The 14,044-nt window shown below is 42.1% G+C and overlaps 2 protein-coding genes across 3 annotated transcripts in view; one reads left to right on the top strand and one right to left on the bottom strand.

Moving 5' to 3' along the window:
* ELP3 (elongator acetyltransferase complex subunit 3) overlaps positions 1-591 on the bottom strand; it is a 106,745-nt gene extending 106,154 nt beyond the window's left edge. Inside the window, exon 1 of the mRNA XM_047760810.1 lies at positions 488-591. Within this exon, the coding sequence (XP_047616766.1) occupies positions 488-506 (19 nt within the window). The 5' untranslated portion in view covers positions 507-591. The remainder of the gene's footprint in view (positions 1-487) is intronic.
* A 7,798-nt stretch (positions 592-8,389) lies between these two features.
* NUGGC (nuclear GTPase, germinal center associated) overlaps positions 8,390-14,044 on the top strand; it is a 51,962-nt gene continuing 46,307 nt past the window's right edge. For both annotated transcript variants that reach the window (XR_007132235.1, XM_047760898.1), the window contains exon 1: positions 8,390-8,530. The gene's annotated coding sequence lies outside the window, so the exon portion shown is untranslated. The remainder of the gene's footprint in view (positions 8,531-14,044) is intronic.

Here is a 14,044-nt window from a genome sequence, read left to right as displayed (position 1 = left end):
GGGATCTGTGCCCCCCAACCCCCGCGCCGTTCAAGGGTCAACAGTGTACAAAATATAATAAAGAAAATAAAGATAGAAAAAATTATTCTGAAGATAAAGAGAATACACATAACCTAGATACTAAGTAAAAGGCTCCTGAAGGGCACCATTTTTTTTTTTTTTAATAAAGCACGTGAAATGAGTCGTAAAAACAAACGCGTTAAATCCAACTACCACGTTAACTTCTTGGAGGGCGTTCCCTGAAATAAAGCTTTTCTTGTCATTTATGCAAAAGACTGCCAAAAAGGAAGAAAAAGGATAGTCTTGTTTAAAAGGCACAACAGGTAAAATGAGAAAGCAAGAGGCTAGAGTCCACAGATGGGCTACAGGTGGTGCGGCGACGGGATCAGGTAGCGGATTCCCGAGGGAACAACTGGCTTCAGCACGTGATGGCCCGAGGTTCGCCCCTTCTCTACCATTCCCGCCCAGATCCCCCTCCCTTTCGCACCTTTCCGCTTCTGCCTCATCTCCCCACTGCCGTGCCAGCCGCCACCGCAGAAAAAGTATCTTCGAATTCGGACTTCAGAGAAAATCGACAGCCACAAAGCAACCCCGTCCTGTCGTAAAATGACGGTCCACATATCGTAAAGCTGATCCCTGAAGAGGGCAAGGGTCCGCCCCGCCTCCTGGGAGGCGGGGTAAAACGGCTCCGGAGGCAATCGGGCAGGGGTCAAGGGCTACAGGATGCAAGCTTTAGAATACAGTGGCAGTATAGGCATTAGAAACCTCGATGTGGTGGTCAGGGGCTGGACAAAGCTTAGGGACGGAGGCTGCGCAGGAACTCTAAATAAGAGGGTGAATGTGGGTGGTTTGTAAATAAAAGTGTACAATGCAGCTAGAGACTATCATTATAAGTGAAGACATAAAAAGACAAATACCTTTTATGCGGAATCTAAAAGATGGTACAAATGAACTTGTCTATGAAACAGACTTACACAGAGAAAAGACTTGGAGTTGCCAAAGGCAGTGGGGTTGCCAGAGGCATCAAAGGTGGGGGAGGGGTGGATTGGGAGATTGGGGTTAGTAGATGCAAACTATTACATGTAGAATAGATAAACAACTAGGTCCTACTATATAGCACAGGAAACTATATATAGTATCCTAGGATAAGCCATAATGGAAAAAAAATACTAAAAAGAATATATATGTGTATAACTGAATCACTTTTTTGTACAGCAGAAATTAACACTGTAAATCAACTATGCTTTGATTTAAAAAATTAATAAAGGTGTAGGAGCCCAGGGTGCATTCTGTCAGGCTGGGTGGGAATGTGAGTGAGGATCCGGGAGGAGGAGCCAGCTGGCAGAGTGGAAATTAAATTTAAAGCCAAGAAAGGACCCTGCAGGAATCAAGTAACCTATTGATCACCCTGGTCTCAAATGAATGGCACATATCAATAACCATCATGAAAGCTCTGGAGGTGTCTTCAGAAAAAAAACCCACACAGAGTTCCTGGTGTGGTGCAGTGGGTTAAGGACTGTCTTGGATCTCTGCGGAGGCACAGATTTGATCCCTGCTGGGGAACGTTCATTTGCCACAGGTGCAGCCAAAACCCCCAAAACAACCAAGCAAACAACAACCCTCCCCTCCCCACCCCACCCCCCAACAACACACACTTAAGTTTTGTAAGGTTTGGAGGCAGGACTTATGATCATGTTTTCCTGAAACCCATCCATGATCCTCTCAATTCATGGACCAGAAATTAAGAACCCCTCTCATTAACATAAAGACAGGAATATGTGCTGTTTGCAATTTCTTGCTTCCCACTGGAACTGAGGTAACTCCAAGTCTTTGACTCCATCATGACCCTGAAACTATCCCGGTCAACTTTTGTGACTGCCCATCAGGACAAAAGCAGTAGTATTTATCTGTCCTTATTGTTATTCTGGTACCAAGTGGCATAAGTTAGCTATCCAGAATGTCTTTTACGAATGGACCCCACACCCTATTGGTTTTGTCTACTTTTCTCAGTCTCTTTGGTGGGCTCCTCTTATACCTCACCTCAAAATATTGGTGTACCACAGGGATCACTTCTCAGCCTTATCTCCCCAAGGTGCTCCCCAGAGTACAAGAGCTTTAAACACCATCTGTCTGCTCCCATTTTTATAGTCCATCCCCAACTTCATCCCTATTTGACATCTTGTTAGATCTGGGTGTCTAATACGTATCAGTAACTTAACATGTCCAAAAACGGAACTCTGCCTTTACTACAAATCTCCCCTTTCCCCAATCTTCCTTATCTGCAGACATCATCATCTACTTCATCACCCTTTAACCTCACTCAATAGAGAGAGATGGGCTGGACAGTTGTAAATTTTAAGTTTTAATTGAGAATGTGACGTTTGTACTAATATCTGATATGCAGATATCCAGGGGAAGAATATTTCAGGTAGAAGGTGCAAAGGACCTAGGGGGAGAGGATGCCTGGTGTGTTCAAGGAAGGTAAGGAGGCTGCTGTAACATGAGCAATGGGTGAGGGAAGTGGAATAGAGATCAGAGAAGTGGTGGGGTGAGGTCAGGTGGGGGACAGTGCAATACTTCTAAGACCTTGTAGAGCAATATAAAGCCTTTGCCTTTTATGCTAAATCATGTGAGGAGCTATTGGAGAGTTTTTAGCAGAGATTTAAAAGTAGCTCTATTTGCTGTGCTGAGAATGGACTGTAGGGAGGAAGGGTAAAGGCAGGGGGATCAGTTGGGTAGCTATTATCATACCTGTGTCAGGGATTCCCAAACTTTGCTGCACATTAGAATTGCCCAGAGAGACATGAAAAACCCAAGTCCGGGTCACATCCAGTACCAATTAAATCAAAGTTTCAAGGGGTGGCAGCCAGGCATTAGTATTTTTTTAGATCCTTGGGTGATTCCAATGTGTGGTAAACTTTGGGAACCACTGAACAAGGCCAGAGATGATTATGACTTGAATCAGGGTAGTAAACAGTGGAGGTGGTGAGACGTGTTCAGACTCTGAATATGCTTTGAAGATGTCAGCACGACTTCCCAACAGCCAGATGCGGGATGTGAGAGAAAGAGGCATCAACATCAAGGGTGACACAGAAGCTTTTGGACTGAGGAACTAAGTACTGTGTATTTGCCATGAGCTGAAATGGAGAAGACTCTAGGTGGAGAGGGGTTTGGTGGGGGAGTATGGGTAGGGGTGTTAATTTGGACACGTGTTTGGGATGCCTGCTGAGCATTAAGTTAGGAAAAAGATGGGTGCAGGAGATATCAAATGAGAGTTATGGGCTTATAGGTGATCTTTAAATCTATGAAGTAGACGGAGTTCCCGTCGTGGCGCAGTGGTTAACGAATCGGACTAGGAACCATGAGGTTGCGGGTTCGGTCCCTGCCCTTGCTCAGTAGGTTAATGATCCGGCGTTGCCGTGAGCTGTGGTGTAGGTTGCAGACGCGGCTCGGATTGCGCGTTGCTGTGGCTCTGGCGTAGGCCGGTGGCTACAGCTCCGATTCGACCCCTAGCCTGGGAACCTTCATATGCCGCAGAAGCAGCCCAAAGAAATAGCAAAAAAAAAAAAAAAAGATAAATCTATGAAGTAGGGTGAACGTGGATAAAAAAGAGAAGAGACCAAAGACTAAGCTTTAGCGCACTTCATTATCAGCAGGAAAGAGGAATAACTTGGAAAGGAGGCTGAGGAGGTGCCTCCAGAGAGGTGAGAAGAAAATCAGGCAAATGTGAGTCCCAGAAGCCAAGTGAAGAAAGTATGTTATGGAGAAGGGAGTGAGCCACTAGCTCTAGTGCTGTTGAGGGGTCAACAAGAGGAGGGTTTCAAAACCGCATCAGGAGTTCCCATGTGGCTCAGTGGGTTAAGGATCCGGTGTTGTCAATGCTGTGGCTCAGGTCACTGTTGTGTCAGGGGTTCAAGCCCTGTCCCAGGAACTTCTGCATGATGTAGGCATAGTCCCCCCCCCTCCAAAAAAAAAAAAAAAGCATCAAAAACCCCCAAACAAACAAACCAAAAACTTACGGATAAACCTCACCAAAGAGGTGAAAGATTTATATGCTGAGAACTATAAAACATTAATAAAGGAAATTGAGGATGATTCAAAGAAATGGAAAGATATCCATGCTCTTGGATTAGAAGGATTAATATTGTTAAAACGGCCACACAACTCAAAGCAATCAACAGCTTTAATGCAATCCATATCATATTACCCATGGCATTTTTCTCAGAACAAATAATCATAAAATTTATATGGAATTATAAAAGACCCAGAATTGCCAAAGCAATCCTGAGGAAAAAGAACAAAGCAGGAGGCATAACCCTCCCAGACTTCAGACAATCCTATAGATCTACGGTAATCAAAACAGCACGATATTGGCAGAAAAACAGACATGTGGATCAATGGAATAGAATACAGAGCCCAGAAATAAACTGACACACTTATGGTCAATTAATCTTTGATAAAGAAGGCAAAAATATAAAATGAGAAGTCTCTTCAGCAAGTAGTGTTGGGAAAGTTGGTCAGCCACATTTACAGCAGTGAAGTTAGAACACACCCTCACACTATACATAACAATAAATTCAAAATGGCTTAAAGACTTAAACATAAGATACAACACTATTAAACTCCTAGAAGTGATCACAGGCAAAACATTCTCTGACAGGGAGTTCCCGTTGTGGCTCAGTGGTTAATGAATCCGACTAGGAACCATGAGGTTGAGGGTTCGATCCCTGGTCTTGCCCAGTGGGTTAAGGATCCGGCATTGCCGTGAGCTGTGGTGTAAGTCACAGACACAGCTTGGATCTGGCGTTGCTGTGGCTCTGGCATAAGCCAGCAGCTACAGCTCCAATCTCCAATTAGACCCCTAGTCTAGGAACCTCCATATGCTGCGGGTGCGGCCCTAGAAAAGACCAAAAAAAAAAAAAAAAAATTCTCTGACATAAATCGTACCAGTGTTTTCTTGGGTTATTTCTTAGGTCTCCCAAGGTAATAGAAATAAAAGCAAAAATAAACAAATGGAACCTAATTAAACTTATAAGCTTTGCACAGCAAAGCAAACCATAAACAAAATGAAAAGACAACACACAGAATGGGAGAAAATGTTTGCAAATGATGAAACCTATAGCAACTTAATTTCCAAAATATACAAACAGCTAATACAACTCAACAGCAAAAACAAACAACCCAATTGAAAAATGGGCAGAAAATCTAAAGAGGCACTTCTCCAAAGAAGACATACAGATGGCCAATAGGCACATGACAAGATACTAATCATTGCTAATTATTAGGGAAATGCAAATCAAAACTACAATGAGCTACCACCTCACACAAGTCAGAATGACCATCATTAAAAAGTGTACAAATAACAAATGCTGGAGAGGGTGTAGAGAAAAAGGAACCTTCCTATGCTGTTAGTGGGAATGTACTTTGGTGCAGCAACTATGGAAAACAGTATGGAAGTTCCTCAAAAAACTAAAAGTAGAGTTGTCAAATGATCCAGCAATCCCACTCCTGGGCATATATGCAGACAAAACTATAATTCAAAAATATTCACTCATCCCTGTGTTCATAGCAGCACTATTCACAATAGCCAAGACATGGAAACAATCTAAGTGTCCATCAACAGAGGAATGGATAAAGATGTGGTATATGTATGCAATGGAATATTACTCAGCCATAAAAAGAATGAAATAATGCCATTTGCAGCAGCGTGGGTGGACCTAGAGATTGTCATACGAAGTGAAGTAAGTCATAATGAGAGAGACAGATACCATATGATATCACTTACATGTGGAAACTAAAATACGACACAAATGAACTTATTTATGAAACAGAAACAGACTCTCAGACACAGAGAACATATTTGTGGTTGCCAAGGAGGAGGGAGGATGAGGGATGAAAGGACTGGGAGTTTGGGACTAATAAATGCATACTAGTATATATAGGATGGATTTAAAAAAAGGTCCTATTATATAGCACAGGGAACTATATTCAATATCCTATGATAAACTATAATGGAAAAATATGAAAAGGAATATATATGTGTATAATTGAATCACTTTTCTGTACAGCAGAAATTAACACAACATTGTAAATCAAATATACATCAATAAATTAAAAAACAATTAAAAAAGGGAGAGGAGGATTGAAAATTAACTAGGATTGCTGAGAACTTGACAAGAACAGTTTTATAGAATGGTGAAGTGAAGGCTTGACCAGAGTGGTTTTAAGACTGAGAGGAGAGAGATTTCAAATAATGAGTTTCAGCTCTTGAGGGGTTTTGTCATAAAAAAGTGCAGAGAGGAGTTCCTGTTGTGGCTCAGCAGGATACCAACCAGACTAGTATCCATGAGGATGTGGGTTCAATCCCTGGCCTTCTCAGTGGGTTAAAGATTTGGTATTGCCATTAGCTGTGGTATAGATCACAGTCGCTGCTCAGATCTGGTGTTGCTGTGGCTGTGGTGTAGGCTGGCAGCTGCAGCTTCATTCAGCCCCTAGTCTGGGAACCTCCATATGCCACAGGTGTAGCCCCCAAAAAGAAAAAAAAAAGTACAGAGAAGTGGGGCAAGAATTGGCAAGGAAACTGGGATCCATGGGAGTGTTTATTTGTTAAAATGGAAAACAAATAACAGCACATTTTTTTGGGGGGGTGGCATGCCCCAAGCATGTGGAAGTTCCTGGGCCAGGGATTGAGCCTCACCACAACAGCAACAGAGCCACTGCAGTGACAACGCTGGATCCTTAACTACGGTGCCACAGGAGAACTCCACTAACAGCACGTTTGTGTGCTGACAGGAGTAATCCAGTGAAGAGCAAAAATCTGATGAGTGAATAGAGGATGGTATCTCATCTTGCAGCTGAAGAGAGGGGATGAGACCTGGTGCAGGAGAGAGAGAAGGGACCAGCTTTTGATGGGCGCATGCATAGTTCATCTATTAACAGGTTAGAAGCGGAGCATGTAATGCAGATCCTGGAGGTGGTTGGGTGTGATGGTGGAGCTTTGTGGAAATTCTGTTCAATGCTTCAGTGTTTGCAGTGAGTTCAATGGAAATTCAGCCTGGTGGTTTGTCCAAACTTCTAACAGACCTAGCATTTAAATGTCCAATAGCAGGTGTCAAGGACCAACATGAAGTACCCAGGCAGCTTTAAAAATGATCAAAATTCATCTCAGTTATTAGGTCCTTTAGTCTGTACCTCTGATTAAGAACACATTTAACTGCTGAAGCGGAGAAACAGCCAGTAGAGGGAGAGCTAAGCGTATTTGACATGAATATAACGTCAGATTTTGCACAGAGATAAATAGAAAATCCAACACTAATGACAGTATTCACATTGAATTTCTTTGTTTTTAATTTGGCATTTCTATGGTTTTATTACGGATGAGGCATACCATCTTGCTGAAAGTTCAAAGCAAATTTAAGATCACAGTCTACACATTTATCTTCCATTCTTTTTGAAATTTTGGCTTTCTGAATCCTCACTTTGGACTAAAAACATACCAGCAGAGAAGTTTCCATCCATGGCACAGTGGGTTAAGAATCCAAATGCAGCAGCCCAGGGTGCTGTGGAGGCACATGTTGGATCCCTGACCTGGCACAGTGGGTTAAGGATCTGGTGTTGCCGCAGCTGCAGCTCAGATCAGTCCCTGGCTCGGGAACTTCCATGTGCTGGGGGTGTGGCCATAAAACTAAAAACAAACAACCCCTCCAAAATACCAACATCACTGAGGGTTATCTCAGTACTGGCCGAGTCTGCCTTTGAAGGTCAAATACTACCTGAAGCTGAAAGTTAAAAAACATAATTTTTCTCTCATTCCTTGTTGTGAGTGTTTGGGTTGTGAGTGTTTGTTGTGAGATACAGCAATGTGGGGTAGCTTCTGATTTCTTCTCCTGGACTGCATTTTAAAAATTCTTGTTTTTCTGTTTTGTTTTTTAAAATCTGGATGTAAAACTAACGTTGCAGAAAGTTATTTAAAACTGTGTGTCACTCATTTCTATAAGCACAGGATCCAATGTTGTTTGGGTTTTGGTGAATTTCAAGATTTTATATCAAGAATCAGTTTATCTTCGTCTCATATAATTCATCTCTCCCAGTTGTGCTGTATCTAAGAGTGAGTACTTTGTCTCTCTTATCCTATCTGCTCATGGAAGGCAGTTCCATCTGAATAACTCTTATCCTCCAAGAAAAGATGCTGCAGGATGGATGCTACTAACCTATTTGGAAAGGAAAAAAAAAAAAGATTCATCTGTAGGGACAGCACAGAGAATTAGTATAAGAGCCCCAATTTACATACAACTTAAATTTAAATGAAAGGAGCCAATAGCACGAATCAATTTCTGAAGGAGGAGTTCATCATAAATAGCCCTCGGATGGCAAATTAGTTTCACTTCCGCTTGTGTCATTATGCGTTTGTGGCTGGGGCTGTGAAAGGCTCTATACCCCAGCTTGGTTCCACATTTCTAGATCAAGGTAGAGAAGCTGCCACTTTCTTCTTTGTGGAATCCTGGAGCTGAAGTGGAAAAGGTGACCGCTGGTAAGTTGTTTTTCTTATGCAATTTATGCTATAACTTATGATTGATTTAAAAAATAGCATTAGATTTATGGCAAAATGGAGAAGATAGTACAGAGTTCCTGCATAATCCACAATCACTTTCCTCTCTTAGCTTACATTGGTGTGATACCTTTATTATAATTAATGAAGCAACATTTATAATATTATTATTAACTAGAGGCTATCTTTTATTCAGATGTTCTTAGTTGTTATTGAATGCCCTTCTTCTGTTTTAGGATCCTCTCCAGGACACCATACTACATTTAGTTGTCATGTCTCTCTAGGCTCCTCTTGGCTGTGACCTTGTTGTTGATGACCTTGACAGGTTTTGAGGAGTCCTGGTTAGATATTCTGTAGGATTCACCTCTGTTGGGATTTGCTTGTCTTTCTCATGATTAGACTGGAGATCTGGGCTTAGGGAGAGATGACAGAGTTGAAGTGTCATTTTCATCCTGTCTTATCCAGGGTGTATATTAACAAGATGATCTATGAACTGTTGCTGACCTTGATCATCTGGCCGAGGGAGTGTTTGTCAAGTCTTTCTACTGTAAAGTTATGCTTTCCTGTCTTCTTTGGAAGGAAGTCACTCTGGAAAGCCCACACTTAAGGATCAAGGAGTTATGCTCCCTTTCCTTAAGGGTGGAGCAAGTACAGAGACCACTTGGAATGTTTCTATGTGAGAGATTTGTTTCTGCTCCTTCTCTTACTTTTCCTAAAGTTAATTATTTCTTGAGGGAAAGTGGATTTTACTTTCTTGCCTATTTAAGGGAATTTTAAGTTTCCGTAAAAGTTAATGAACCAGAAATATGGAAAATAGGACTTTACTTTGAATTTTACTTAACAGCGTGATCTTAGGCAAGTTGCTAAGCATTCCTCCCCAAGGAAAACATGTATTCCAGGCAGAATTGGGGGCAGTATTGATGTCATCTTGTGCCTCATTAACTTTGGCAAGCTTAGGGGAGCAATATGAGAGGATACAAGTTCATTTCCTTCGCATGTGACAAAGTATGTTATGAAAAGAACTGCTTATTTTACTTACCTGTTCACCTGGGGGAGAAGGAAGGAAAAAAATCCTATCATCCCAGAGCCTTCTCTACTGTATCTACCTCTGGTGGCTGATCATCTAGTTTGCACACATTAGCTGATGTGTTAATACTGAAACTTAACTCTTTTCCTTTGGAGATTTGAAGGCCCTTGTCTCATTTTTGCTTCTAAGCTAATGTGTTTAAATTGTTTCTTTGGAATGTACCTAGTTTGGAAGAGCCGTGTGCAATGTCCAATAAAGTGGTTAGGCAATTTTGCCAACACCGAAGACACTTAAAACTTAAACAAGGAAAGAGATTAATCCAAACCATCATCAACGCCCTTGATTTTATTAAGTCTCCTTCTTGTCCTTATTTGATTCCTCCGTTACCTCCCTGCGGGTAGGGGTAGAACTGTCGAGGACATAGAGAACCCTCAAGGCGACTAGTCAATGGGGACAAGAATGGGAGTCGGTTTATCAGTTAAGGTGGCATCTGTTCCCTCTAAAAGAAAGACTTGGCCCGGGTAAATACAAGTACTGATTTCTTGTTTAACTTCACCAAATATCTGAAAGTCAACAGCATTTGTACAGATCCATAAATGTCTGTAGCCCAACTCTGCATGTAACATCACATTTAGTCCCCATGATGAGCTCCAGATGTATTTTTCTATTCTCATTTTACATGTGGATAAACTGAGGCTCAGAGACGTTAGGTGATTTTCTCAGTGTTACACTGAAGCACCAGAGTAGGTTCCAAAAATCCAGGCATTTCTGACCTCAAATCCTGATTCATTTCTTTCCTTTTTTTTTTTAAATGTCACTTCCTTATTTTATCAAGGACTATTGAACTATAAGTTTAAAACCAGGCTTAATTAAAACAGAAAATGATGTAGAAATAACAAGGCATAAAAAAAGCAAATAACAGGAGTTCCTCTTGTGGCTCAGTGGTAACAAACCCAACTAGTATCCACGAGGATGTGGGTTCCAGCTCTGGCCTCTCTCGGTGGCTTGAAGGATCAGGTTGCAGTGAGCTGTGGTGTAAGTGTCAGATGCGGCTTGGATCCTGAGCTGCTGTGGCTGCGGTGCAGGCCAGCAGCTGCAGCTCCGATTTGACCCTTAGCCTGAGAACTTCCACATGCCTCAGGTGGGGCCCTAAAAAGAAAAAAAAAATGTTTTCTCTGATTACATATCCTTTTGAGTTATACATCACAACCTAAAACGTTAAAATATCAAATGTTGCATTGTGATCCCACTATACATAAGCATCTCATGCCACACAAACTTACTCCCCAAGGTGAACTTCATCAAAACTAGTCTAAACCTGCGCAGTGATATGAGTTCACTGATCACAGGCATATATGCAGTGGGTTGTCAAATTGCTATAAAAAATTCCAAATCCTTCTTCAAATCCTGAGTCATTTCCAAGGCACCATTCATAGTCTGGAATGTAAGCCTGGGTGTGTTGACACCTTGTCCATTTTGTCCCCAGATATGTCTGTCCCCAGCACCTAGAACAGTACCTGTCTGGCACATAGTGGAAACTCAACAAATATTTGTTGAATGAATATTAACTCCTACCATTATTAATCTTAACTTCTAAGATGTATTGAAAAGATACCCTTCATCCATTCAACAAATATTTATTCCTTGCTAAGTACTGAGCACGTCCCACATTTATTCAAAGTAGGAAATAAACCAATGTCAATGACTTTGCTAACTTCAGCATTTACATTTTTTCCTATTACTGCTATCCTGGGTTGGGGGACGGAAATGGAAGGAAACCAAGAAAAATGTTAGGAGGGATTCATGATGTGAGGCAAGGAAGGTGGGATGAGCTTCTGACTAAAGGAGAAGAAAAGATCTGGACACTTGTAATTCTTAATAAACACATTCAATGCTACTTCAGACACAGACCGAAGGCCATGAAATGCAGTACTCAGCCTCCCCCTGCCCTGCACCGCGCGCGCGCGCACACACACACACACACACACACACACACACACACACACAGTCTGGCTTGTTTTACTTCTGAGCGCGTTGAAGAATTTTCAGGCAACCGCTTCAGTTTTGAGTCCCTAAGTGTGTTAATAAGTTACCGCTCTCCCTCCCCGACAGCCTTCACTCCTCGAACGCCTTCCTCCTGCACTACAGAGATTCCTCACTAGTGGGCGCTGTTCCCTCCTTCTCCTACTCTTATTAAGCTCTGGAGACTTTCATTACCTAATAACCTCTTAGAGGTTCCTTGGTAAAATGAAGAGAACACTGAATTTGGAATCACCTTGTGACCTTGGACAAGTTCCTTCCCCTCTCTGGGCCTTCGTGTCCATATCTGTAGAGGAAGGGGGCTCAAGAACATTATTTAATTCCATTATGTGAAGCTGCTCTCGTGTAGGAGTGACCTATATTTGTGTCACCTCTGTTATGTTTTGCTTGAAAAAACACTAAGCAAATACAAACAGAAGAAAGGGAGAGTGAGAGAAGCAAGAAAAACTGTCAAAAGTTGCAGTTATTTGACAGGAAACTGGTTCTGTGCACCCTTCCCATATCTAGCTAAATATGCAGAGACTCTCATTTAAAAGATGCTATTCTTGGGTTCAGTGCACATGAATGTAAATAAGCACTAAAAGCAAAACTTAAGTGCTAACCACATAGTTGAAATATAAGTGAGATAAACCACACGTAAACACCTTTCTCATGGGAGCCACACATGTGGACGTTTGCAACTGCTTCTCTACAGAAACAAATTTTCACAAAAATATACCATGGTTTTTGGCTCTCTTTGGAGGAGAGTGGACCCTGATATCATTTGAGGAAGGGCTCTGGATCTTTTGCTCCTCAAGGCAAAAGGAATCTTAAATTACAGTAATTTCAGTTATGCTACTTTTGATTACTTAGGAGCCCTAAACACTGGTACCAAAGTTTTGGTTTCAATGGCAGGTGACATTTCAAAATAAGAACTTGAATCCTTCGGGCTCCCAGCTAAATCAGAGACCTTCTTACCTTAAGGTCTAGTTCAGTCTTTCATTTGTAGAGGGGAAAGCTCCAGCCCAGAGAGGTACAACAATGTCCCTCAGGTCCTACGGCTTCTTTGATTTTGGCCAAGTCAGAACTGGAACCTTCCACCCTTGATCTCCAGCTTAATGCTCTTCCCACCAGATCATATAGTTCAGCTCAATGGCTGTATACTGAGGGTCTATCCCGTACTACCCCCCTAGTAGCCGATATACTTGTTTATAGGTTTTCCTTTGTAAGTGCTTCTCTTTATTTCATTTCTTTCATTCTGCCTCCTTAGCCTTTCGGTAAATGATCCCTTTCCATTTCCCATGGCCTTTGTTAATTAAATGGTCCCTTTATGCCATTCCTGGAACATTGGCCAAAGGAATAAGTGAAGCCCAGTTCACCACAACCACAACTTAAATAATTTCCAATTTCTCCAAATTTCAGCCAGGGGTCACAAATAACCCGTTTACTGGTTCCATAGATGCCGCTGGAGTGGGAGGCTTATGGCTCCATATCTCCACCGCATGCAGCTAAACCCAATCCAACCTGAGAGAGTTGCAAGCAAACAGCCCTCGCTGTCCACTGTGTACTGTTGACTTAGTCAATAAAGTCCTGTGACCCTGAAGGAAGCCCAAACCACTGCCCACATTCCAGAATTCAGTGAACACATCTGCTTCTACTCCAAATCCACTTCCCTATCAGAAGGGCCTTAATCTCAGGCTTGGAATGGTGCTAACACTTATCAATTTGTTAGTTCTTTGGGGCGTCATCCAGCTTCTCTTTTTGTGCCTGGCTTTGATTAGCAGAACAAGTTGTCCTGAAGGTCAGCAGTGGATCTGTCTACTGGGAGGATGGTGCACTTTGTTTTGTTTCCAATGCCCACTGTGACATCATGCCTAACAGTCTATGTGACTTTGGGTCATGAAGCTGCTGTCTTCCGAGGGGCCATTCCTACTTCAGTATCTAAAGTTGTTGACATGTGTCAATAGGTTCAACCCATGTTCAAGAGAAGAGGATTGCAAATGCACGTCAGTACATGGAGGTGGGCATCACCCATGGTTCAGGGATAGACTGCCTACTGCAGTCTGTCTCCTCACCTCCAGTGATTCACATCTAGCCTGCATGTACCACACACTCGCTTCCTCCTAAATTCTCCAAAGTCTCCTACTACTGCAGCATCTGCTCAAAATCTTGAATTTCAAATCTTTGAAATCAGGTCTAGGTGTGGAGGAGCTTACTTGGTCATAGTTCCTTAAGCGCAGCTCCTCATGTGAAACCTCACTCTAGGTGTATATCAGAGATAATAAATAGACAGCTATCAACTCCATAAACACCCAGTCTTCAACGGTCAAATGGCATAGGACAACTATTATAGATACCCTGTACAAAAGGAGTAAAATGAAACTGTTTTGAGGATGCCTAAGATTTGATTCAATCAGGCATGGGTAACACACACACACACACACACACAC

This window comes from Phacochoerus africanus, chromosome 15, assembly GCF_016906955.1.
Source record: "Phacochoerus africanus isolate WHEZ1 chromosome 15, ROS_Pafr_v1, whole genome shotgun sequence".
NCBI lineage: Eukaryota > Metazoa > Chordata > Mammalia > Artiodactyla > Suidae > Phacochoerus > Phacochoerus africanus.
Note: the sequence above shows the minus strand (reverse complement) of the source record. Positions and strands in the feature narration are given on the sequence as shown.